Raw genomic sequence first — 26,633 nt, 5'->3', positions numbered from 1 at the left:
GGGAAGGTTGGTCGTGCCGTCAAACCAGGCCTGGCCCGGCCCGCCCCCGTGCCTCCCGGAGTCTCCAGCCGCCCTTTCAAGGTGGTTTGGGTTTTTGTTTGTTTGCCTTTTTTCTTGGTTTTGTTTTGGTTTGCTTTTTTTTAAATTTTCTTTTTGATTCCACAACAGCAAAATGCTTCAAAAATCTCCACATTCTCTGGAGACTGGTAATATTTAAATTTCCAGCCTAAACACATGCGTGTTTGTTCACATGCCAACAGTGCTTTCCAGTTCAATTTACTACTTTATTTTTTTTTCTAAAAATACATCAGAGTAAGTGCATCTCCTCTTACTTTCCTAGGCTAGACATGCTGAGGGTTTGGGGGTTTTAAGTCTTTTATAAAGTAGATTCTTCATTAATCTGTTTGTCTTAAGCTGCTTAAAAATAATCATTGGCTGTATCAGGAGCCAAGGATTTAAAAAAAAAAAAAAGTACAGGATTTGGGAAGGATGTGACTTGAATTTGTTGGAAGTCTGGAGCTGGCGTTACTGCTTCACATCCTATAGAAATACAACGTCCCTGCGTTCTCCGTGTACTCGGGATTCAACAGCACGCGTGTGGGTTCGTGAAGAAAGCTGGGTGGTTTTTTCCATGTTGTGATTTTACTGCCTTCTGCTGGTCAGAGATGATCAGACTCAGTTTATTTTTTTATAATCGGCACATGATTATAGCACATGATCTAAAATTAAGCTTCAGTACTAAGACCAACAGTAGCTGTTTCATGTATTTCATGTTGGTTTTTGTTGCATAATCTCATGGGTATAATATATTTCACGTAGCAGGGTCTATCAGTAAAGAAGATCGTAGGTATTAATGTGCAAAGCAGACGACATCTTGTTTCAAAGGTCTAGGTATTCACTTGAAGTGTGGTTGTAGGGGATCACCTTTCTAATCCTTTCAGCTCACTGCTTGCCCTTGCTGACAGCACTTCATGTCTGTGTTCCTATAAATTAGTGATCACAATCCTCATCTCTTTTAGGAATCCTTCAGACTCCAACAGCAAGCACCTCTGTATAGTGGAGTTACAGCAGTAACACTACCGTGACAAAATTTAAAAAGTCCTGAAGAATGGTCACATGTAGTCACTGTTCCTTTTCAACACTGGAACGGAGAGGTAATACACAGAAAGTGGCACGTGCACCATATATGTCTTTATATTCCAAGCAAAGATAAAGATGTAAAAATAAAAACCATGCTGCTGTTTGTACTAAACTCATGAAAGACTGTGGTCCCACAAGCGTGGGTAATCTGTCAGTGCAGAAGGAAACAGGCCTCCTGTCTTCAGAATTTGATGACCTGTTGTAGGAATAATAGTTCTTTAAATTTTCATCTTTGCTTTTATCCTCAAAGACAAAGATGAATGTGCTTGTCTGTTTGTGTATGGTCTCGAATATTGAGAGCTGAGTAGCTAACGTGGCTTGAATTTGGCTAAACATTGAACAAAGAAGTATTCAGTTGATCAAATGAAATGGCTGGTCCCTTGCCTGAAATTAGTTGCCTGCACCTTCCTGCTCTGAAATTTAATAACCATGCCCTGATTTGATAGGCCACACAATATGCCATCTGGATATACATTGTAAATCCCTCAGGCAATCAGGTTATGCGAATGAAGATATTTATTGTCTGCTTTTTGCATCAGTCAGACCATGCAAAACAAAGCTTTGATTGCAAAATAATTACTCAAGCAACCATAAATAGCTACCTGTAAAGAAAGAGTTTTCTTCACATTCCCTAATTCCTATTTCTGTAGGAAAGATTTTTCAGAGGGAGTAGGAGAGAACATACTGTGTTCAACTTCTAACAAATGTCACAGAATTTACACTTTCAACATTTTAATGACATAAAGGCCACGCAAACCATCTTTGAGCTCTACTTGTTCTAAATTAATACAGTACTAGTAAGGAAATATTTAAAATCTGTGTTCACGGAAAATATAGTTTGTCTTTGCTTTTTTTAATAGGTAAATCAAGTGGGTAACACCAAGTGGCAATGCCAAGGAGACTAAAAATCAGAGAAGATACTCTGCTTTACAGATCTTAGAGATACCAGGCTTACACAACGTTTACCCGCCAAATACTGCAGAATGGTAAGATAACACCGAATTGCTGGACAGTCAGGGGAATGAAGCTGCACTTCCGTGGAGCCTCACTCCACTAGCCTACTAGATCTCCTTTGGGAGGTCATCTAAGCATTCATTAGTAATCTGCAATATATTTAGAAAAGCTCATTAAACATTTGGCTGACAGTATGTGCTTTTCCAAAATACCCGTTTTTCTGTTGTCTAAACAGAGCAAAGCTTGGGTCAAGGAGCTATAGAGGAGGGAATTTTTCCTTATTTATTTTTAGTTTCATTTCCTAGGGAAGTAAGCCATCTGTGATGTTTCCCTCTGGAAAGTTTTGAAACCGCTCTGCAATTTAATCAAGTCTGCAGAGCCTCAGAGATACTAAATACCTCTAGTTTTTATGGAAATAGCTGCTCAGGTAAAAAGAGGCCCTGGAATAGGATAAAAGGAGAACACTGGAATCCAGTCTGTGTTAATTCTGCTGCTCATAGAACTACTTGTTGAAATAGGTTACAACAAGGTTACTCCCACCCGTTTAAGAACAGAAAACCCCAGACCTGCTTGCGAAAGGGTTGCTTGCACTTAGCAACACTGCTGGAAGTAGAATGGTTAGATAAACGATACAGAGCTTTATAAAGATGAGAAGCATTATTGATTAAAAACTAAAAGCTATGAGAACTACTTTGTCTCTGAAGCAGACCCATTACTCCAGAACATCATGGAGTTGACAAAGAAGTTGGAATCTTCCAAGGTTGATAGTCAATGCATGCACACTGTAAAGCAACAAAGAAGCACTGGACACTTGAGGGATCTTTTCAGGGAACAAAGGATTCTCCCAAGTTGCTTCTTGAGATGTTCCCACCTGCATGCACTGACTGTGCTGTGTGCTGAGGGTGGCCCCAAGGTCCCGCTCCAGACTACACTCACGTGTCTACCCAAGTGTGAATCTGCTCCCATCTGGTACATCAATCTGCCATTGTGGCAGTAATTTCTGCATCATCCTTTCAAGCAGTAGTGCAGGATGAAAGGGACAGGGTGAGCATACCGCTCGCTAGATTGCTGTTGAGATCTTAGTCTCCGCTGATCTAGCCAGCATGCTTCTGCTCGTACCACGCCATCCAAAAACTGATTTTCTCACTCTATCTCAGGATTAGGCTAGGGAAGAGGAGGCTCCAGTAGGATACCTGTAAGAATCTATGCCAAGGCTACTCTTAATTTAAGATCTTGGTTAAATATCTGGAAGAGAAAATAAAGAGCACATTAGTGGCATTTGCAGAGTATTAAACTGGGAGAGATTGACAGCTGTGTTCAGAGTAGAAACATAAACTACCTGAAATTTATAAACATGAGCAGAAATTAATGGAAGCTCAGTTGGGAAGACTCTGAGACCTTATCTGAGGAGATTTAAGTTCACAAAGTCATCTATTAAAATGAAGAAATCTTAAAGTAATAATGCCAGGAGACAAAGGATAAAGGCAAAAATGAAGCAGACATCAAATACTGCTGTATGAAGAAGGCTGCAAAAAGAGTAGCGCAGTTGAAGATTCAAATTTCCATTTCTCCCTCAAAAGGAACTTTTCCTGCTGTAGAAGTGTGAGTCTGGCCACCATTCCTGCTGCAGTGTCTGCTGGTCTACCCAGCTGCTCCACCTAAAATAGCGGAGGTAAGTCCAAGAGAAGGGGAGGAACCAGACAGCACTGCTGCATCCCCCACCTTCAGATAGCACCAGTGCCTGGAACTGCCACGCTTCGCCCTGGGAGAGGAAGCACGATCCTCCTGTGGGTCAGGCTCACGGGCTGGGAGGTTCTGCTCTAGGCAGAATGTTTACACACAGCTGTTTTCCTTCATGCAGTAGTTGATCTGATTTGATTTGGTATCCAGAACTGCATAGCATCACCCTTCCTTGCTGTGAGGATCTGTTGCGATCTTCTGATGTCCACCGTTTCCTATAAAAATCATCTGTGAAGTGCGACGCTCAGGGCACCTTGGCTCTGCCTCCAGATCTGCTGTCATTAGCTTTTGCTATGCCTGGCTTGAGCCATCTATAAAAGAAATCACAGGGATGTGAGGGATGTAGTGAAGGCTGCAGGCACTCGAGTCCTCGCTCCTCTTTACTCTTCTGGTTTCTCATTCGCCCAGCAGAGTCTCGGCACTGGGGAAACGAGGTGGCTCCTTCTTGCTCTGAGAACACCAGCATCTTCACTCGTGCCATACATCTTTTGAGACGATAATTATGCTTGTACAGTTTACATTACCCCTGTGTAGTTCCTTATCTTTAAAGAAATTATTTGCAAAGAGAGGCAGAGAAGATTTGGCCCTTAATGAATTTAACTCGTTTCACTTAGCTGCCAGTAGATGGCTCTCTGAATTTGCAGTCCCTTATTTACTACATTGTTTATTGAATTATGTTGGACACATTTTCAGTGGAAAATGTTTTCAGCGTGTTTGCTGTGAGGAAGTTTACGTAAGAAGAACAAGGAAGCAATGGACTGAGTAAATAGACTGCTAAGAAACAAGACGCAGGATCAGTTCACTTTTTGCAAAATGTCTTATGGCTACAATCCAAAAGATTTTTTTTTTTTTTTTGTGCAGGACCTAATCTTATAATTATGATAAAGTTCCAGGTTTTAAATTGGTTACTAGAAATATGTAGCCTGTATCCAAACATTAATTTAAAATAAGCTGGACTCTTTGGAGGTATTCATTGCAGTGTACACAGTCCCTCAGCTGAAGTTGGGCTTGCTTTCTCTTCACCCTCATTCTGAGATACCAGTCACCCTTGAGGGCAATGCATAGGCACAAACAACCTTATGAAAAACAAGCAACCTGACACTCCAAATGATCAATTGCATGCAATTTCACCCTAATTTAAATGAAAATAGTTCAATTTTCTACTGTGATAAAATTTGCAGCGCAACAGTTGGTTTTAAATCAGAGGAAGCTGCTAGCTCTTAAAGAGATGCCTGGAGAAGTTTTTTTTGCAGACTGAAATTCCATGTAACAGGTCTCTCCGTCCAGCTGGTCGCATTCTCCTCTTCGCAAAGCACGAGTTTGTTTATTCAGACAAAATGTTCCCTTCAATTAATTCACTTTTAAGATGAGAAGACAAGAGGCAGAAAGGTTATGTGACTCACAGTGCCTGTCAGTGGCAGCACTCACCTTAGTGCTCGAAATAACAGAGCGACGCCACATCCGTCATACTGACTTGCCAGCGATACAGAGGAAGGATTTGTTGATACCATGAATTTTAGTGTTTGGCATTACTGGATTTATAATGATAAAAGACTGCATTTTTTTCCCCTCATATTTCTTCACTTTTTCCTTGGCTTCTTTTGGTTAATGCTCCACGCACTGCAAAATTTAGAGTCAATCTACAGAAGCTCTTGGTTCTCTTTACTAAGTCATGTGTACATCTCTACCAACCTCAGTGATCTCTCATGGTTTTAAGTCACTGGCACTGACTTTGTAGACTTTTGCTGGGCTGTTACTATCTGAAAAGTAGTGAGGAATCTTTGTTATTTTTCTGAAATTCACTCGTTGATGTTGACTCTTACATGAATTGAGGGATTTTGTTCACATTTAGACCACTATATGGAGAAAGCTTATTTATCTGTGAGAAAGCCTATGTATCAGCAGAACAATACCCTCCATCTGAGAGAACACAATACGCACTGTATTTGATAGAGATCTATTTTATATCTGTTTTGTATCTGTGAATTTGAAATACATTTTTTTTTTTTCTTTTTGCACATAGATATATTCCACATTACACAGGGTAGAGTTAGGGGCATTTTTCATCTCTGTTGATACTTCTGCGCATTTATATGCTTCAACAAGATGAATAACAAGTCATTCAAAAAGAGGTGGGATCCTGTCCCCTACTCCATTCTAGCTCTGTAATCTCCTGCAGGGATGATCTACAATTAGTGCAAAGGCCCTTCACTGCCAAGGAGAGACTACTGCGTTAGCTTAGATCTTGATTCCTCCCAGTTACCGTGCTGCTCTGCCAGCAAGGCTGTGGCCTCTCTGGCAAGGGTGGCAGAGCAGAATGCGTTTCTGCAGCTAGCAGTTTCAACCTCTGGTATCCCCGCGCAGACTTTCCTTCCTCGCGGTTTCAGATGTCAGAGCGCATCTGTCAGGCGCGGCTGAGGTGCAGGCACGTCTCATCCAACTGCCCTTCCGTCGGTCGCCTTCAGCACAGAGGTGGGCGGCTGGCTGGAATTGAGTCTGCCAGACCTCGTCTGGCCAAACTCTAAGCTGCAGAAAAAAATCAGTGAAGAGCAGGGCGCTGACAGATGAGCAGAAGCGACATCAAAACTTGGCAACTAGTTACCTCAATCTGTGGACTTTGGAGATGTAGGAAGCAGCTCAGATGCCCGTGCAGGGTGAGGCAGGCAGTATGGGTGGTGGGTGGCTGTTTCAAGTGAAGCCATTCTTGCTCCTCAGAGACCTGAAGTTGTGTGTGTCGTTACTGCATTTTGAAGTTTACCCTTGGTCTTTAAACAGCCCACACTCTCAAACTAGTTGTAGAAGGCTTTTAAATAAGCTGTAGGTAGCTTTTGGGGGTTATACTGAGCCAACTTTATGCACCCCACGAATGAATGAAGTTCTTCTGTCAGTTACAGTAGCTGACAGGAGGGGAAAATGAAACTTGAAATCCAAGAAGTCTCTTGATCAACCTTGGGCACTCTGTGCTCTGTATGTCAGGGCTTTGGGGACCGGACTGCTCTTTGTACCTTCTGGCAGCAGTAAGAGTTTCCCTTTTCAGAAATGCAGGATTCTCAGTTTCAGTATAAAAGAGTTAGGCAGTGACGTTTTCCCTTAAGGCATCTCAAACTGATGCCATTTTGGAAAGGAAATTCCATATGGGATGGGGGATGGGAAAGGGGAAGCATTTCTGGTGATGCCACATGCTTAGGTCTGTTCTTGTAAGCACACATGCTATCTATGAGAATTTATTCACATCGTAGAACCATAGAATGGTTTGGGTTGGAAGGGACCTTAAAACTCATCCGGTTCCAACCCCCTGCCCTGGGCAGGGACATCTTCCACCGGACCAGGTTGCTCAGAGCCCCGTCCACCTGGCCTTGAACGCTGCCAGGGATGGGGCAGGCACCACTCACGTGGATGTAAGCAGGTAAATAGCTCGCTGGCTTATCCTGTCCGCACGGTGTGATGGACTCACCGCGTGTGCAATGCTACGTGCAGGCAAGAGCAGAAGTCTCTGTCTTGGCAGATGTTTGTGGGGTATTTTCTCCCCCCCCCTTGGAGAAGAGCAGCCCTTTCTCAGTGCCACACAATAGGTCTTTGCTTCGCAGTGTCTCATCTGTGTGCCCGTGCGTGCCTGCATCTGTGTAACGCGTGACAGCGCATTTCTGTCGCGGGCCACAGCCGTACCCACATCGGACGGGCTTTATATCCGCACAGAGCCTGATTAACTCCAGCGGGATTACTCACATAACGTACACAGTTGCAGATTTTGGGCCCGACATTCCCTGTGTAAACACATACAAACAGAAAAGCAGAATGATTATACGCAGCTGGAAATCAGTGGCTTCTGCTGGTGGAAAAAAAAATTGGTGTTCTCGGATTGCAGTCGCAAGGCGCTGGAAACATTCACACAATGCAAACAGATGGAACCGGGTGAATTAACGCGCGCTGCTTTTGGGCACTTCCTGGGTTACTATTAATAGACTAATACACAGCATATGTCGTGTAACGTTGAATTATCTGCCTGAATGTGTCCGAGGCGCAGGCAGTCTCTGAAGTCCCAAGATAAGTTTTTTTTTTAACTCCTGACCCTCTACCCTCTCTTCCCGTTAGGATGAGCTCCTCAAATACAACACATTTATGGGGAGACTGATCGTCACGACCTGTTTGGATGGGCAGATGGTTGTTACGCTACTCCAGCCATCTTCTAAGCCACCGCTGGGGAGGGTTTTTCGCCTTCCTGAAGGAAAAGTTGGTCCCACAGAGGGCATGGTGGACGGAGAGCCCCGTCTCAGCGCGGCAATCCCGGTTTTAAACGGGAATAAAGCGGCACGGCGGTAGCGCAGGGCGGGCCGAACCGCAGGAACAATGCCCGGGCGAAGCCTGTCCGAGCCCCGGGGGACGGCGGCGGCCTGGCCGCTGCGGGTCCCGGACCGGTTGCCCCGAGGGTCCGCAGTCCGGCCCCCGGGGCCGGTCACTCCTGGCCCGGCCCTGCCGTATGTCTGCGAGGAGCGGCCCCTAAGCGGGAAGGGGGGAGGAGGGCGGGCTGCGCCGCCTGAGTGCGCGCCGCCGCGGAGCATTACGGCGCCCGTTCCCGGCTCCCCGGCTCCGCCAGCGCCGAGGAGCGGCCCCGCCGAGCCGAGCCCCGCAGCGCGGCCATGGCCGAGCGCCGCGCCTTCGCCCAGAAGATCAGCAGGTAGCGCGGCCGTGCGGGGCGGGCGCGCCCGGCCCCGGTCCCGGTCCCCGCTGTGGGGAGGGGCGGGCTGCCGGGCCCGGCCAGCGCGGAGCGGAGCGGGGGGGGGGGGGGGGATCGCCGCCGCCGCGCCCCTCAGGGGGCGAACGGGCCCGGCGCGGCCCGCGGGAGCCCGCCGGCCTTCGGGTGGCTGACGGGACGGGCCGGGCCGGGCCGGGCCGCCGCGTTGGGCCTGCCGTGAGCAGCCCCCGGCCGGGCCGGTGGGCAGGGTCCGCCCAGGCCGGCGCCGCGGGGTTGCGGTTGCCCCCCGCGTCTGCAACAAAGGGGCGAGAGGAGGGAGGCGAGGGGGGGTGCGGCCGTGTGTGTGCGGTGCCGCTTCCCTGGGGAGAAAAAAAAAAAAAAAAAAAGAGGAAAAGAGCTGTTTGATTCACTGGCTGTGAACAAAGGGCGGCCGGCGCTGTGCAGCCCCTGCTCGCCGCACAATGGGCGGCCCGGCGCTGCCGGCGGCGCGGGGGGTGCTTCCCGGCCCCGGAGCCGCGGTCCCTTCCCTTCCCGCCTCGGCCGGGGCCGGGGCCGGGCGGCCGGAGCCCTGGCCGCACCCCGCAGCCGGTACCTGGGAGCAGCGAACCCGCCTGCTCGCTTCCCTGCTGCCTGCAAAATGGAGAGAATAGTTCCCTGCCTTTGGCGTGTGGTACGCAGCCGGTTTAATGCTGCTTGGACACGCAAAGCTATCTGAGACTCGGAGTCTTAAACATCCCTGTAATTTACAAAGTTTGTTGTTTATTTTAACAGAGAAATATTTACCGGAAAATCTACCTGGTCATACCAAGTTTCTGCCGATCTATATTCCAAGTTAGGCGTGCGGTTCCGGGTGGGAACCACGGTTTTTCGGTTTGCAGGTCTGACCAGAGGGCCTTTGGCGTCAGCGGTGCCTCTCCTCGCTGTAACTGGCGGCCAGGTGAAAGTGGGAGCCATCGGGTTTGCTGGTGCTGTTCAGGAGGCTGTGGACAGCAGTGGGAATAGTATCGTTTCTGTGCTCTTGAAAGAGAAAGCTGTAGGTACAAATAGCTGCTGTTGTGGAGGCTGTAATGGAGAAGGGTCACGGACAAAGAAAAGGGAGGTCAAAGGAGAAGGTTAGGTAGGAGGTAGAGAAGTGTCATTGGTCCCACCCCTCTTGGGATCTGAAAATCAGGTGAAAATGTTGCTCCTCTCTCGTGGTTCTCTGCAAACTTTGATGTACACCAGCCAGAGGTTGAAGGTGAAGATCTGACAGGTGAAGGTCTGAAGAATGGAGAGTGCTGGATTTGCTGCCAGGTGATTTTTCCTGGTTCTTGATTGCAGCCATAGAAATAATCACATGAGGGAGAAGTACCAGAAGTAGGAACACAAGAGTTCTGCAGCCCTGCCAGGAAATTAAAATGGCCCTAGGGTGACCACGGTGGGTGCTCACAATGTTTCTGCCCGCATCAGGCACTAGCTTGGTGCAGTAAGTTCAGCAGGCGGTGGCACAGGTGTGCCACCTCTGTGTACCTTTTGGTCTGACCCGCTCGATGTGTTTTCAAACCCACCAAACGGCAGCGGTGTGTGTGTGTGTGTTCAGGCAGAGGTGGTATTTTCGACACGTCAGGTTCGTTTGTGGAGTTCATACTGTTTGCGCAGGCTGTGCCTGCAGAAGGACCCAGGTGGTCTGCAACGAGGTCAGCTCCTCCAGGAGCAGGGCTGTTGCATCTCCAGCTCTCTTCTTTTACGCTTATTCATAGGACTGATGTATTTTTCTCTGGGATTTCCCTTGTTGTAGTGTTGTTTTCTGAGAAATCTAAAGTTCCTGGTTCATGGGCTGCACATCCAGTGCACGTGAAGGCAAAAACTTGTGGGCAGAAGAGATGATGTACCCAGAGGTGCCCAGACTGAGCTGTAGCCCTTCCGTGCTGACACAGAATATGCTGCTGTGAATGTTACTCTTTCAGAGGATGAGAGGTTCAAACAAGCAGCGTACAGAAGTCCCAAGAGCTGTGTTGGTCGCTTCTGGAAGCCCTCCCCATTTCCATTATTTAAAGAATAGATCCATCCCATTTTCACACTCTGCTCTCTGGTTTGGCTTACTCATTGAGGTAGACGTACCATTTGTCATATTCACAGGAAACAGCCGTGCTGCTCTTGGTTTGCCTGATGGCATGTAATTCAAATGGGATGTAATTCAGATCCACAAAGGTAAGTTACTTTAAGGCCTAGCTGCCAGATAGATGCAAGCTTCTAAGCTGGTTATTGCAGTAGTGGTAGAAAAAGAAACGTGAGATTGGCCGTTCTGTTTCTTAAAAAGATCACAGATGTGGTCTTCATAGCCCCGGTTTACCGCCTGTGCTTTCTTCAGCCGGTGCGGTGCACCTCAAGGGTGTACGCAGAACTCCAGTGCCAGGCGGTGTCTGTTTATTGCTACTGGAATCTTTAAATATTGGGGATAGCATCTATCAGTGACTGCTACAGCAGTTTCAAAATATCTTTTAAAGACTGGCTGTTAGAGGATATCTTTCTGACTAGGTCATGCTGCCTTGTTGTTGGAAGGCTTCAAACTAGGACAGATGTTTAGCCTGAACTTTGGCCGTCACGTGTTGCTTACTAATTCCTCTTGACTCAATCAGAAGAAACTTCTGAGTTAAACTTACTAGTAGGTTAATAATACCTGAAATCTTGCCTGAAACTGTTAATTTTTAATTGGAAATAGACAACTTAGTAACAGGTTTATTACTGATACTGGAACATGTCCTTCTGCAGCATCATGGTACTTCTGTAGCTCTGGTTTCCATGTCAGTGTGAGAACAGGCATCCTTCTATTTAGTACCCCTGTTCAGCTCATGTGGTGTTTGGGGGGCTAGGGGAGAGTTAGCGGAAGGCAGGATCTGCACCGGCGCAGATGAGGTTCGCTCATTAAGATGCCTCAATAAAAAACCCCCAAACGGTCAATACATTGTTTTTGAGGAACCCGCTAAGCTGCCTGTTCCCTCTCAGCGGGGCTGGGTGTTCGGTACCAACCAAGCCGTGGTCTGGCCCTTCTGAGGTTGTGCTGTGCTGTCCCCAGCGAGCACTCACCCCTTACCTCTGTGCTCTTCAGATTCCCAGTTGCAGTATCCCAGTACATTTTCTGGGTATGGAGTCACTTGGCAGAGGAATGGGATGTGGAAGCCCCACCACAAAGAAGGTCAGTTCTGGGTTCCTGAATGTCCCGGTAATCGAAACGTGTTGACTCCAGTCTTCCCAGGGGCAGGCAGAGGAAGAGACAGGAAGGTTTTGCCAGAGTTCACATACAGAAAAAGAAACAAATCACCCTTTAAAATCATACAACATACACAGTTCAGGCAAAGTGCTGTAGCCTTTCGTGTGGGCCCCTGTTTCAGTGCCCTGTCACAGCTCTTGAAATTTCCTGAGATCAGGTTTTCTAGGGAATCCAGAACTGCTTCTTTCATTGTGCCACTTTGAAGGTGTCTTTCCTTGGAAAGAGTTTTGCTGTTTTACTTCTCTGGTAGTTAAAGAGGATCCTTCTGACCTGGAATAAGATACCTGCTTTACTCTCTGTTTTGCTAGGCATTTCAGTCTCATGCAAAGCCCAATGTGTGCTTTTTACCCATGGTCTTTATTCTCTTGCTGAGAATTTTCAGTTTTCCTGTCCCTAGCTCTCGATGAAGTCTGGAGAAAATTGTTTTCAGCCTCATTGGTCCAGTCCCTTCTCCTGAGTTGCTTCCATGTGAATGGGAACCTCACGGTGCCATGAGATGCTGCCATCCGGGGCTTGGGTATCATTGGCAAAGTCCTGGCTGAGAGGGGGTGATCCTGCTGTCAGATATTCAGTGATTTGGAAATTCCCCATCATCCAGGGCTCCTGTGTTGATATACAACAGATTTCTGGAGTAATCACAGCTGCTTGTCTTTGTGGTTTTGAATTGAGGGGAAAACACTTCTGTTCACTACATTCAGAGCTAGCATCTTATTTCTGCTGAAACTCCCTTTACACTGATGGGGTGCTGTAAAAGGTGACTTTGGAAGACTAAATTTACATTTGTGTTCATTTAGAGCCGTTTTACATTCCCTGAATGATGTGTCAGGGAGACTGACAGCCGCCTTTGCCCTGCCTCAGGGTAAACGGGGATGGTGTGAAGCCTGCATCTACTGAAACTGATAGCAAAGCTGTCCCTGGCTTCCACGAGCGCTGAATCAGGCCCAAGATGTAGTGGTCGCAGCAGGGTATTCATCGCAGTTTATTCCCTTCCCACATCCAGATGCCATTTGCATTGTCAAAACACTGTCATGGATAGTGGGAGAGTATTTTTAACAGAAGCTTCAGAGCAGCTTTTTCCTGTTCTCCAAAAGTCATGTTGTCTGTCCGTGTTCCGCCGTTGTGGATGCCTTGTGCAGGAGTCGCCAGCGCCCTGGGGAGCCTAAAAAAATCCCTGACTGCTCAAAGCAAGCGAGAAGGCAGCGAGAACGTTCATCTCCAGGGCTCTGCTACGAAGCTGCTTCTTTGTACAAGGCCTCCTTGTTTGGTTGGGTTTTTTTAACATGGGACGTGACTTTGATCTCTCCTGAAGAATCCAGTCCTGTGGGGATTTTCACAGTAAGGCATCTTGGGAGCTCACTCCCTCCGCTGGAGCCTGGGGGTGACGCTTTCAGCCTTAATAATCACATATTATCAGAAGAGCACCACGGGCAGCAGTGTATGGTGTTTTCCGTTTTAATCAACGGGAAGGAAAAAGGGAACATGCTGTTGCTCATCTTCTGTGTTGAGAACCCACACTTACCCCGCAGCAGTCAGGATCAAGCTGGATATTTCCGCAGCTTCAGGTTGTAAATCCAACCCATTTCACTCAAAGGGGAAGCAGTTCACTCCGAAGGAAGTGGGACCTTGGGTTTAGGAGGAAGGCTGCATCCCCGGCATGGCTGAATGCTCAGGGTAGCTCACGGCCGGAGCTCTCCCTGGAGCAGGCTCCCTCATCCACCGCGACGCATACCTGGTGACTCACGCCGTGGTTCCAGCCTGGATGGAGCCGGGACTTCGGCAGGCAGGAGAGCCCGGGCAGAGCACGTAGGACAGAGGGACAGGTCATCCCAACTGCGGCGGCAAGACAGACGCCACTGGCCAGTGCCGTTCAGCTTTGGGGATTCAGACCCAAGCGTAGTGACTGAAGCAGGGTAGATGCCTCCAGCCACGTGCGGAGTTGGACGCAAGAGAGCTGGCTGAACAAAGGGGATGCTTTCACTTTAAACAGTAAACTATGTAAATACAGTTTTCTCTGCTGCTGAGGGAGAACAGCCAGCTTTGCTGTGGATTGGCGCAGATGCCTCACTGTACCAGGCTGTCTTTCTCGAGAGGCAAAGGCTTGCTGACTGTAGAGTCGCTGCAGGTGACGCACAAGATGAAGAGCAGGCGCGAGTAACAGTTTTGCAATTAGCGGGATGAGGAGAAACAAACAATTTGCATTGCACTTTCAAAATGAGGAGGGCTGTGGAAAAGAGAGACTTCCTCAAATCGCTGCAGCAGACGGTCTCGGTGACTGTCTCCTGACCCATCTTTTCTGGGAAAGGGGAGAGTTCTTAACCTTGCTTGGAGTAACTGGACAGGTCCTGGGGAGCCTTTTCTTGGGAAGGCAAAAAGAAGAACTGATATTCCCAGTATGCAGCTTAAGATAAAGGAAAAAAAAAAGGAACAATTTTTAGTTTTGACCAGTAGGCCACATAGAAACAGAAATTATTTTTATGTCTAGTAAAGAAACATGGAAGTGCAAATAAATGGTTTCATTTTGTTATTTGCGGCTCAGAGTGTTTTGAGAATGGCCAGTCTTGTTTTTCTTCAGAAGCCAGTTCCAAGGGGACTTTTTTTCCTCTCCTTTGTCTGTATTTTTTTTTTTTTTCCTGTATGAACCACATGCACACACAATAATTAACCAGTGAAGAAGGTCGGAAAGGAAGTGACTAGGGAAGATGTACTTTAAAGATAGATATTCAGGAGGCTGCGGGCTGTAATTAACTGGAATGTTTGTCTGAGGGTCCCAGGTTACATGTTGAGCATAAGGTAGTTATTAAAGAGGCAATTTTTTATTTGCCCTTTTCATTATCAAGAGCTTTAATGTCTCTTCTGCCAAATGGGTTTTTTTTTTCCTTTTCATTTAGAGACTATTTTGCTATTTATTTCTCTTTTCTGGTTGGGTTTGGTGTAGTGCACTTTTTAACCTAAGCTGATTTAGGAAGCATAGCTTCTAGTTAGAAATAGTGTTCAGGGTTATAATATAGCATGAACTTACTGGTTCCGTCGTGAATAGATGGCATTTGTCATGGACAGACTGCTTTTGGAAATGAAGAAGGAGAAGGCAATTGTATTATCATTTTTAGGGAAACTGTGAACCTCTGTGATGAAGCAGTGAGAAAGCAGTCCTAAAAGTAGTCAGCTGAGGTATCTTCTCAATAGGAAAATACTCATTTTGTTCTGCAGAGCTCTGGTCAGGCCTTCTCTGGAGTAAATGACCAGCATGAAGCACACTGTGTTAAAAGGCGTGATCGCCAGCTGGAACAAACGTGGAGGAGAGTCATCAGGGTGATGAAGGGAGCAGAAAGTCTATTGCAGGATCTGATATTTTTTTTTTTTTACAGTGAGGGTGGTGAAATGCTGGAACAGGTTGCCCAGAGAGGTGGTGGATGCCCCATCAAGGCCAGGTTGGGCAAGACTCTGAGCAACCTGGTCTGGTTGGAGATGTCCCTGCTCCTTGTCGAATGTCCCTTCCAACCCAAACCGGTCTGTGATTCTGTGACCTGGCTTAGCCTTGTGGAAGGAAGGCTGGGAGAGGGTATGACTCATTTTTGTGAATACCTTGCAAGTAGGAAGGAGTGGGAGGAGGGCTATTGAACCTCACTGATGATGTTGGCACAAAACCAAATGGGTATAGATTACCCATAAATACACTTGGTGATCAGATTACGTTAAAAGTTGGTCTTTAAATGTCAGAAGCGTGATGCCTTCCAGTAGGAGAAATGGTGTTCGCTATGTTTGTGAATGCAGGGATACAGACAGGTAGCCAACAGGAGCTGTGCGTTAGACTGCAGGCTTGGAGTAAGTGGTAGTGAGTCCTGCAGACTCCACTCGGGAATTTCGAGGTTTAGACAGTAGCCAGTTACTTCATGTGGGAAGAGGTTTGTTTGCTAATTGTGACAGCTTGAGAGGTAGGACCACTTACGACTTGAAAGTAGTGACTTGGTCAAACCCATTGGAGGTTGTTCAGTTCTGACTTTCTGTGATTGTGCTTCAGGGGAATTTTTAATATCCAGTGAGATTATTACAGCATGGAGCAGCCATCGATTTACGTGGTCAGAAGCCGTGCTGATCAGTGCCACCCTTTTGTTTTACCATATTTCTTCCCCTGTTGCATCAAATGACCTTTTCAGTGGGGATGATGTTGGGCAGTGTCATACCATCCGTGCGGACTCGTAGTGCCCCTAAGCAACGCTACAATTGCAGCCGAGCTTGCTTCTGCTTCAAGTTGGGGTAAAGTTGGAGTTAAGGGTGTGTTGACAGGCTGTGCTCCAGCCACTGCAGAAGAAGAAAGGACTGAGAACCCCTCTGGAGTCTACCACAAAGCATGTTTCGGGTTCATAAAGAGCCACTGCATGCAGGAGGAGCAGCGCTGAGTGACGTGGCTCGGCATCGGCTGTGGTTTCACAGCTGAGAACAGGTTTCCTCCTCTGGTTATACTTTCCATCCGGCAACAATGTATGTCTCTTGAAAATGGGGAAAAATTTTTACTTTTTTTCCTGGGTTGTGCTGCATTGCGAAATATGGGTTCTGATTCTTCCTGCCAGCCATGCGGTGAAGGGCTCTCTTCTGCCTATCACTGGAGTTACACAAAAAAGGCACCGAGTAAGAGATTGGGTTTAAAGCAGAGACCGTCTGCAACCCAGGGGGAAGCTTTTAAATCTCATCAGCCACAGATGTGTAGTGTTTTCCATTTCAAGCAGCCATTTTAATACATTCCAAATTTTCCTATAAATGCCAGCAGCACGCGTGGTTTGTTCTCACGTGTGTGTGTGTCTGTGTGTGCATGCGTGCGCGTGGTGGGAGCAGGGAAGGTGGTTTTTCCGAGGGCGATCGGGCAGCTGGGATGTTCTCCGTCCCCAGCAGGAGCTGTTTGGTCTGCTTTCAGAAGCCACCCTCCAGATGTGAAAACAGTCTCCTGTGGATAAAGGCAAATATGAAGCAAATGACTTCTTGCAGCCAGAATACATAATTTATTTTTTTTATTTTCCTTCTGCAGTCCACTTTTTAAAAGGACAAAATAATGCTTCCTCTAGCTAATCTTACTCCCATCATCTGTCCTGAGGAAACATCTGCTCCCCATGTAGGACCGGTTGTCCCAGCTAGTTCCCTTTTAGAGTTCCCTTCTCTTCCATTGACATCGGTTGTCTCCACCTGCCCCCATTCCTGCCCACCAGCGTTCACTGCCACAGCAGTCCTGAAGTTAGGAGCCCACCCTGATATCAAGGTTTTGCTCAGGGGAGGTTTAACCATCTTTACTTGACAGGATTTTAGCAGCTCGTGCACCATGCTGGTACACAGTGCGTTCCCCTGAGCGTGATCAGGAGCAAGTCCGTTAGCCGTGACGCTGTTTGCACAAAGATCGCTGATACAGCAGGAAAAATGTCACCCATGTCCTTGCAGCCTCTTCGTCTGTCTTACGCACTGGTTGGCGTCTCTTTGGGTCTGGGACTTGGTTCTGGGAGACAGCGAACTGCGGTGCTGCGATGTGGTGAATGACAGTTGGGAGCGGGTTTGTCACCAATGAATTGGTCACTGACTCCTGGAGAAGAGCGCTCTCGTGTTGGTGAGGTCCTGTAGGCCAGAGTAGTCAGCAGCTTTTCAGCAAAATGTTTTTTTAATGGAAAGAATCTGGGCTTTTGGTTTGCTTTTGAAACAAAACCATTTCCACCGTACTCAACAACTTGGCTGTCCCAGTTCTACTGCCGAGGGGAGCGGGGTTGCGAGGTGGAGCACTATGGATGGTTGTGTTAGGGCCTGACCCATGGCTGGCTGTTCAGACAGTCCTTGATTATCGACAGTTCCCCCCTGATGAGGCAATTCCCTCCTTTGCTGAGATGTTCCCTTGGTGGATTTACCTCCCTGTTGTGTTTTCAAGCTCACCGGTGACAACATGGCTTATTGGGGAAAATGAAAAAGCCCGGAGGGGACTGGCTGTTGGGTGGAAAGTGTCTGCTGGCCCTCATCTCTGTGACTGCAAAACCCAAAAATAGGGAAGGGATGAAAATGAGAGAGCAGAGCACAGCAGCAGACGTGAGCCCAGGCTTGGAACTGCTGAGGGGTGCGGAGGGCGCTGGAGGAGAGCTTTCCTTGGAAAGAACTGGAAAGAGCCTGCTGGGAAGAAATTTGTTTGTGCTCAGTGTCACGTGCATTTTATTGCCACAAACGTGCACGAAAGAGCAGTTCACAAAAGGAAGAAAATGGTAATCGCTGTTAAGAATGTGCAGCCTTGCGAGAATTTTGTGATTCTCTGGCATTTTAATATAGAAGGTCTGGTCTCACCGACCAGTGACGCTTTTATTCCAACCAGTGCACAAAGTATTTGGTTTCATTCCACCAGCAGTGTAAATTATGTTTGATATATCGTCCTCGTTGTAATTCTGTCACAGAGATGACGTTGTCCCTGTCTCGTTTCAGAACTGTAGCTGCGGAAGTCAGGAAGCAGATCTCAGGACAGTATGGAGGGTCTCCCCAGCTGCTCAAAAACCTCAATATTGGAGGCAGCGTCTCCCATCATACAACTGTAAGTAATACTCAGAACGTGAAGAGTGAAGAAGGTGTGCATAGTTATTTTAATTACCATTCGGAAAGAAATTACGGTGCTCGTTCCCATGCCGACAGCTTGTTGAGGTAAGCAGCACTGGTAACGCTGGGGAAAGTAATTCCACGCAAAACCCGCTAATTTTGGAGGTCTCTATCCTGCAAATCAGTCAGTTGGCATGGCTGGAACTTTGTGTTTCTGCAGAATCTTTGTAGGACACAGGGACTCCCTTGACTGGATCTTAGTTGTTTTATCCCAGAACAGCCTGGACTTGGCATTGAATTCCACGTGCGCGTGTGGTTCTCCCCATGAAGAGCTCAGTGCAAGCTCACTTCACATAGCCATTCTCTCGTGTTTCTTGTCACTCTTGAGTGGGACCACAGTGGCTGTTACAGAGCTGATCTGCTCTTCAGAGGTATTTTAAATATTATTGTGAAAGCTGAATGGGGTTACTCCTCAGGAATGTGTGTTTACTTACAAGTTTACAGTCCACTTTCAGGAGTGGCTGAAATGTAGGCCATGCTGTCAGAATCATCCTCTCTGAAGTCAGATTTTCTTGCATGGCCTACCAATAACCTTCAAAATTTATTCAGTGTGGAAGTATAAATTTCAAGAGTGCAGCAAACTTTCTCAGGCTAGAGCTGTATTTTTGGAACTGTTCCTTTGATTTGGGTTATTGCTTCGGGTCATAGCAGTTGCTTTTGCAGCAGTCAACTTATAAAACAAATATTATAGCATCTTGTTTTCTTCAGAGGGTTGATTAGGTCAGGCAGAACTGGAAGTGTGCCCTGAATTTGATAGTCTGTACAAGTGTTCTGAGTTTACAAGAGTTCTCTTGTTTTGGAGTAGGGTCCTGTAGAGTTTCCTGAGTTCATGTACAGCTCCGTGTCCAACGTGATGTGTTAAAGCTTTCTCATACAGAGCACAAATACATCCTTGGAGCTAGTGTAATCTCAAAAGGGATCTCCAAGAGTAAGTTGACCCCTAGCTTAGAAGAATTACTTCGCTGCAGGCCGAAAGCTCATCTTTAAGGAGATCTGGCTGTGCCAGAGTCACTGGGGATTGGAGAGGGCTGGAATTCCTGTCATTTCCCTCTGTATCTGCTGTGTGAGTACAAGGAGACCAGAAGGCTGGCTTTGTCAGCTGTGTGCCCAGCCTTCAGGGTGAGTGAGCACGAAGGAGGAGGGGTTAATGAGAGCGGTGTGTCCAGGGCTAATGCTTTATCGCAGCAATCTCCGTAGGGGTGTGGAATGATAATGCAAAGCCCTGACTTGGCAGTTCTGTATGGTCTTTTGCATAATCCAGTATTAGGTAATAGGGAGGGACCCCTGCTGTTAGCGGCGCTCGGGGTCATTGAATCCACCTCCCTGCAGCAAAGGATAGCTGAGGAACAGACCCCTGCTTCTGAAGGACCCGTTAGATGTCCATCCACAAGCTGCTGTGCCTTGCTTGTCTCGCCTGTGATTTCATCTTGGACCAAGCTGGCTCAGTTGTCCTTTTACTCCCCATTGCTTTTGCAAAGCAGGATTTCTTTTGTGTACCTCTCCAAGCTGTTTCTCAGCCAGCCGAATTTCTGATAACTGTTTTTCCTTGTATCACCTCCTTTCGCTCTGAATTCTCTCTTCCACTTTTTCTTCCTATCTCTAAGGTTTTTCCATTCTGCCATCATCAAAGTGTGCATGCTTCAGTCCTGTCGATCTGCGTGGGTAATTCTTAATGCAGGATCAGATTTGTCGGTCACACTATTGTCAGCCCTGTCTTCAATTCTTACATCTCTCATTATCCTGTTGCTGTTGTGTTTTCTAGTAAATATATGCAAGAATCTGTAAAAATCCTGGAAAAGGTCATGCTAACTGGAGGCAGGCTCAGAGCCTTTCCTATCAAACTGCATTGTGTGATGGTTGATGTGATTAGCTCCTAGTTTGTCACATTAAATTCTGTGCTGAGCAGGGATGCTCTTCAGAAGCATGATTAACATGGAGTGATTGTTTGCAGGAGATAGTCTGTAGGAAAAGTACATTTAGTTAAGTCATGAGTCTGTATCCTGAGGCTGTGTACCATGACAGAGGTTTGCTTGTACTGAATTTTGGGTTAATTTCTCTCCTTTAGGCATCCGTCAGAATCTGCTCTGCCTGCCTGTCCTGGTTTGATAACAAACATTATGCCGAGAGAAAGCATTGCTGCTGTGAAGCTGAACTAGCTATTTGCTTGGAAAAGTTCAGGAGTTTGTGTGTCGTTACACTTCCACAGAGAAGACTCTGAATCTGCACGGCAGTTTTGTGTAGCCATACTGGTTTGAAAGCCTAGAGGAGGGCATGTAGGATGGGTTTAAATAGGAAATTTATGCTAAAATGTATGGTTATTTTAATAATGCAGTTGAGTTTCATGTGAGCATCTCCACAATGGCAGCAAGTTGCACTGTTGAGCGTGCAGCATGGAACTGGAGGGCTTTTAATGGTGATACAGATGTGATCTCTCCTACCCAGTGCATCTTGCTCACCACATCAAGCACTTCTGTAGGTAGTTGTCATCCAGATAAGGTCACATTCTTGCACTTGCCAACTGTAGCTGCTCATGGTAGTTCTTCTGAGAGTCGCCCACAGTCCAGCGTAGACATTTTAATGGAGAAATGTGTGCTTTTGTGAATGAAGGGCCCTCAGCCCTCTGCTTGGTTCTGCCTTTTGTTTCTTGTTGACTGAAGCCAAGGCAGGGACTTTTCACACTCAACAGACTTGGTTGACCCTAGGATAAATGCAACAACCTGTCAGCTGAATTTTAGCAAGTCTCCTTCCTTTTGCTTCACACGCAGCAGACAAAATCCTGCCAAAACTGTTTCTAATTTAGTATCTGCTAGAGCTGGGGAGAAGACGCTGCTTTCAAGTGACTGCACAGGAGCTTGCGTTTATTATTGTCAGCCTCCACCCTTCTGCCAATTTAGGAACAGCTGATTTTAATTGCACGTTCCTCAAACCACAATACAGGTCCAAAGCCTTCAGAGGCTTTTCCTTGTAACCTAATGTGCTGAACTGGGACTCCTTGTAGGGTGCAGTCCTTGCAGCACTGAGCTTTTATTTTTGAAATCCAGAACAGAAGGCACTGGTGGTTTGTTACTGAGAAATAGGAGCTGGTAAGGTCTTAGAAGAAGGAGATTTTATTTTTTGAAGTTACTTTTGCAAGTCTCTGTAAAGCCACTGGTAAATGGAGTGTGCATTTGCACCCTGCTGTTTGTGTTCTGGATTGTAAGCTGTGCTCATCTTCGGTGCGTCGACAAGTTCAGCGTTCCCTCGTGGGAGCGGGGGCTTCTCCAGCTCCCACCAAACTCACAGATTGAGTGCGCTGAGAGCAGAGAGTGCACACTTCCTTCCACAGAATTCCCCAGCATCTTGCAGGATGGGCTATTTTCTTTGTTTATTTGACGAACTGGACTGTTTACTATGGGCTATTATAATCCCTCCTGACTAACCACTTTCTTTTCTGCCCATGTTTATTTTTTCTGTTGAGCAACTCCTTGTGCTCTGGTGCTTGTTAACTCTGCTCGCCCTCTGTCACACTGGTCGTTTCTGCTCTCTTCAGTTGTAGGCCAGTTTTTTCTGTGTCTTGTTCTACATCCAGCAACTTTTGTTGCTAAATGATATTTATATTTTTCAAACTAGGTGAAGACTTACAAAATCTGGGATTTCTGAATGCTTCACTTTTAAGTGCCAAAAATAGTCACTGAAATGTTTTTGGTTCTTGTCCAAAACTTAATTTATTTTTTTTAAAGTCTTTAGAGGTGTATTTTAATTAGAAGAGCAGCATTTCACAGAACTTGCTAGCAGAATGAATGTATACTCGGTTGTTTTACAGAAAAATCACCGCTATTTCCAAAGGATCAGGGGCAATATTTCCTGTCTGTTGGTGTATGTTATGGCATAGTTGAATGTTAGTATAAAGAGGAACATTCCTCATACTAACAGTATAACCTTAGCAGTTATGAGAGCTGCTAATTAGTATGGGAATAAAGGGGTCTGGATTCTTGGACATGATGTGATCTGACCACGTCTGCTCTCAGCGCTCCATTTTCTCCATGCAAAATAAAGGTGCTGACATTTACATATCTTTGTAAAGCTTTGCTGGCTTTATGGGCATTATCTGGGCCAATTGAATCTTTGTCTTGGGTTTACTGTATGTCAGACTTCGGTTGTGTGTTCAAAGATAGTCTCTAATTATTCAATAAGAGAATATAGGTTCCTTTGTTTATTTTCATTGTTTATTTTAGCATCATTTAAAAGAAGAAGAAAAGATAATTTGTGCAAATGAATGGAAAACACTGCAAGGGGAAACATGACAGTATCCTGTGTGGCATAGAAAAGGGCGTTTTGAAGTGCTCAGAGCCAAGTAATTTTATCTCCAAAATCACTGAAATGAGAAGGAAAATGAGCCAAGTCTTAATGCTCATGCTTAAAGCTGACTAAGGCTTAATAGTGACTCCCATTATGTGTATTTCCTGGAGGTTGTGCCCTGCCTTGCTGAGTGGTCTATCATCAGGCAGAGGAGGATGGGAGAGGCATCCACATCCTCTTCCCTGCCTCCTCCCATTAGGGATTACTCACAGTTGGCTCTGCTCTGGTGCGGGCGCTTTCTTTAGTAATTTAAAACTGCTACGTACAGTTTCTAAAACCAGTAGTGAGTCCTGTTGCAGAGGTCAGGAGCGTTTTGTGTGTTAAGTTGGTGACTCTGCTATCCTTTGAATGGCTGCCGAGTCTCATTTATCTGCAATAACTTAAACAGTTATACTTAGCAGAGATAACTAATCTTAACAAAATGCTATTGTACCAAGAAAACTCAGTTACTTAAATGAAGCATTCATGACAGACCTGTTAATAAATACTCAGAATCTAAAAATGCTATTAAATCCTACTCTTTGCTTTTTAAAGTTAGTTGTGACACATCTTTTTCAGGAATAAAATGCATAATCAAACTGATGTTTAGTGGAAGTGCTGCTAATGCCCTACACTGCAAAAATTTCTTAATACTGGATTCAAAAGGCAATGTAAAAATTTTCAGTTCAGGTCCCTGTTGGTCTGCTTGCAGAGTCTCTCACGCTGATGCTGCCACGGTCCCAGCAAGCAGCAGTGGACTGGAAGGCCACTACATTACAGCTGCTTTCTCCTTCTCTGTTGTCTCGCTGGCGCTTGCCCGTGGAGGCTCAGGAGAGCAGGCGGAGCGTGCTTTGGCTGTGGCTGCGAGAGCGCACGAAGGAGTAAGCCTGTGGAGGGGACGTGTGACCGCGTGAGGTGTAGATGCGTTGCTGCATCTTCGTACGTATGCGCTCGCGGTCTCTGGCAGCCATAAGGCAGCTTGAGTGCTTTGTTAGCGTTTTTAGCGCTAAGCTGATTTGAATGAGACCCACGTCTCTATTATCAGAGCTAGCAGGGCTGAGTGGATGCACCCAGGCTTTGCACCGGCCTGGACAACGCTGTCACTGTGCAGGGGCACTGGGGTGGCTCTGCAGAGCCAGCTTGGCACAGCAGGCAAGGAGACTCCAGGCTGGAGGTCCGCTGTGGTCTCCGAAGCGTCAGTCGACGGGCTGAGCCTTGCTCCCTGATGGCTGTGCCGCCGCAGGGGTTGGCTGGGTGCTGGAGCTCGTTGCTGGCGTCTCCAGGCAGGGATGCTCAGGCACACAGAGCGGAGACATTGGGATTGTCTGTGCCCAAAGGTGGCTCGGACTCGCGTGGTTTGTTGGGTGAAGCTTTGCTCTCCGTGAATGTGGCAGAGGCAATAATTTCTTAACCTGGGCACGTACGTAAGCCGCTTCAGCCGTACTCTTGTGCTGCTCCTGAGCTAATAGCATAGGCGGCTCCATCTGACGCCAGCTCTTGCGTCTTCGTGTGTCTCCTGGTTAATCCATACCCTGCCTAAATTGCCCGCTGATAGTTGAGATGTGGCTGTGCCAAGTATTTTCCACTCGCAAGAGCATACACACTCGTGGTTACCACGGTCCAGCTTGGAGCCAGCATGGTTTGCCTGTGTGAACCCTAATGGTCCAAGGAATCCGTCTCCGCTGATCTGATTAGTGTTTCTGCCAAAAGTGGGAAGTCTGAGACTTTTCTGCAGTCTCTGGTCAAACTGTTTGGCTTTTTCATTTCTTTAATAATGGAGCTTTGATGTTTTCGTTGTCTCGGTCTCTGTGCTGTCAGTTTTGGCGCAGTTTATCAGAGGATAGCTCTTTCAGGTCAGTCTCACCACTTGTGTTTTCTCTATCAAAGTCTTTGTGTTCTGGAAGTACTCCCCTTGTGAAATTACAGGATTCTTAGTCATCAAAGAAGATACTGTCTTTCTTCTTACCCATCCTTGGAGGCATAACTCATGTCTTTCTGGGTTTGGTAAGAAATTGCTTTAGTATTCCCAGATAACTAATTAATCTATGATTAATATTAATATTTCTATACCCAAATGGCTTCTTACATTAGCAACCAGTTATAATAGCAAATAACCTAGCAATATTTGTACATAAAACATCTCACTGGTTTTGTGACTGGCTGTGACTTGTTATATGTAGGATCTCTCTTTAGGCAGGTATACTTACAAGTATTTCCTTCCAGTAGAGGCTTTTTCCGTTTCAAGGATTGTGATATAACATGAATTTGACACACATTGGGCTTGTCTGTAAAAACATTCCAGAACTTAATATTAAATAGTCTCAGATCTTAAAAATGGAGGCTTCAGTCTATTTCTAAACCAATTTTTATCTTAACAGAGAATGCTTACAGAGATTTTGAGACACGTTTACAATTTGAAATGAAGGACTTTTATCAGTTATTCTCTACAGTAATTACGCCTTTCAAAACACCAGGCACAAGAAGCAATAAGAGCCAGAGCAAAGCAGGAGGTAGGGGGCTGCGTTCCAGAGGCAGCACACGTGTATGTTTGTGGCTGGGGAGGTGTCATCCTGGCTGAGGGTTGGTAGCTGTCTGTGGTTGATGAAAAGCAGAGATTGCCTAGGAATCTCCTTGGTTCATTTGAATATTTCCATGTATTATAAATGCAGCCAAAAAATTAAACGCAGGAGTTTTCTGTGCTCACCAGTCATCAGGCTTATGAAATTAGGGGTATGGGTTTTACACTTAAAAATAAACCTGATGTCTGTTTAGCAAATGCATTTCTTTACACCGTTACCTTCTTTAACTTGCCTGCATTATTTTTTTTAGTGTGTTACGTTTCCTGTGTTATCAGATTTATGCTGAGTCCTTCCTAGAGTACATCAGAGCTGACCCCTGCTGCAGTTCCCTGGGATACCAGTATCCCTTGAAGGGTGAGGGGGTTTTGCCACAGCGAGAACAGGCCATCTGCATTCCTGAATGCTCAGCGAGGGAAGTGACTGTTTGCCCTGGAGACCTAGCGATAGCAAGAGGAGGCTGGGGCTCAGCTTTGAAATGTTAATCTGCTGCTTCTGTCCTTCCAAGATTTTGCCCAGGGAGGCAGTGAGTGGGAAGTTGGTATTAATTTAGAATTTGCAGCTTTGGTGCAATCTGTTACAGTTTTAGCACACTATAAATTGTTTAATACTTAAGGAGGTATTGAAGTTAAGATGGAACTTTGTCCTACTTTCAAAATTGACAAGAAATACCACCCTGATTTTGAAGAAGTGCCTCACCACCGAGTGAAAATAGTAGTCAGGATCCTCCCTGTGATGAGGAGCTCTGCAAAGTTAATTTTTCAAGGTCCCTTATCGTATCCTCGCAGGGAATTTTACTCCCACGCAGAAGGCAGGAGTTATAACCTTCCAGCCTTTGCCTTTGTCATTTTTACAGGGCCCCAAATTGTACTGTGATCCTCACAGAGACTGGGTCTCTGCCCTTGGGAATTATGCATCTCATTTTAGATAAAAGGAAAATTGCTCTTGGATAGGGCCATGAGCAACTTGGGTTCAAATCCTTGCTCTGCCGGGTGCGTTCTGCCAAGCTGTCACATCATAACCGTTTAAAATGCCCTTGTGGCTCCCTGTCAGAACAAGCGTCTTGGGAGGGAGAAGGAAATGCAGGACCCGGTGGTTTTCATGGCTGTGCTGACATATGCTATCTGGAAGAGTCTGCAAAATCATAGCTGAGATCTGAGCATGTTGCTTAGAGCGTGTCCCACAGGAGTACTCGCGATGCTCCGTACAGCACGTGTGAATTAGGTGACAAACTTCTGGAACAGGATCTAGAAATATCCCCTCTGACCAACTGTTTATGTAGGGAAAGGACAGGTTACAGTCCTTCAGGCAAATATCAGAATGCCTGTGGACATCAGGGCACACAGCCGTGATCCAC

General features: G+C 46.4%; 1 protein-coding gene and 1 long non-coding RNA gene across 5 annotated transcripts in view; both read left to right on the top strand.

Moving 5' to 3' along the window:
• Nucleotides 1–1,039: 1,039 nt before the first annotated feature.
• Nucleotides 1,040–3,790, top strand: LOC147600006 (uncharacterized). The gene is made up of 3 exons (XR_015259161.1): nucleotides 1,040–1,154; nucleotides 2,001–2,126; nucleotides 3,675–3,790. It is a non-coding gene; the product is annotated as an uncharacterized LOC147600006 (long non-coding RNA).
• Nucleotides 3,791–8,434: 4,644 nt separating this feature from the next.
• DOCK7 (dedicator of cytokinesis 7) overlaps nucleotides 8,435–26,633 on the top strand; it is a 100,127-nt gene continuing 81,928 nt past the window's right edge. For all 4 annotated transcript variants that reach the window (XM_086753098.1, XM_086753097.1, XM_086753100.1 and 1 more), the window contains exons 1-2: nucleotides 8,435–8,509; nucleotides 18,216–18,321. In XM_086753098.1, coding sequence (XP_086609224.1) covers nucleotides 8,472–8,509; nucleotides 18,216–18,321 — 144 coding nt within the window. In that variant the 5' untranslated portion in view covers nucleotides 8,435–8,471. The remainder of the gene's footprint in view (nucleotides 8,510–18,215; nucleotides 18,322–26,633) is intronic.

The sequence above is a fragment of the Chlamydotis macqueenii genome, chromosome 8 (assembly GCF_036417535.1).
Source record: "Chlamydotis macqueenii isolate bChlMac1 chromosome 8, bChlMac1.mat, whole genome shotgun sequence".
Classification (NCBI taxonomy): Eukaryota; Metazoa; Chordata; class Aves; order Otidiformes; family Otididae; genus Chlamydotis; species Chlamydotis macqueenii.
This window is presented reverse-complemented; position numbering and strand designations above follow the sequence as displayed.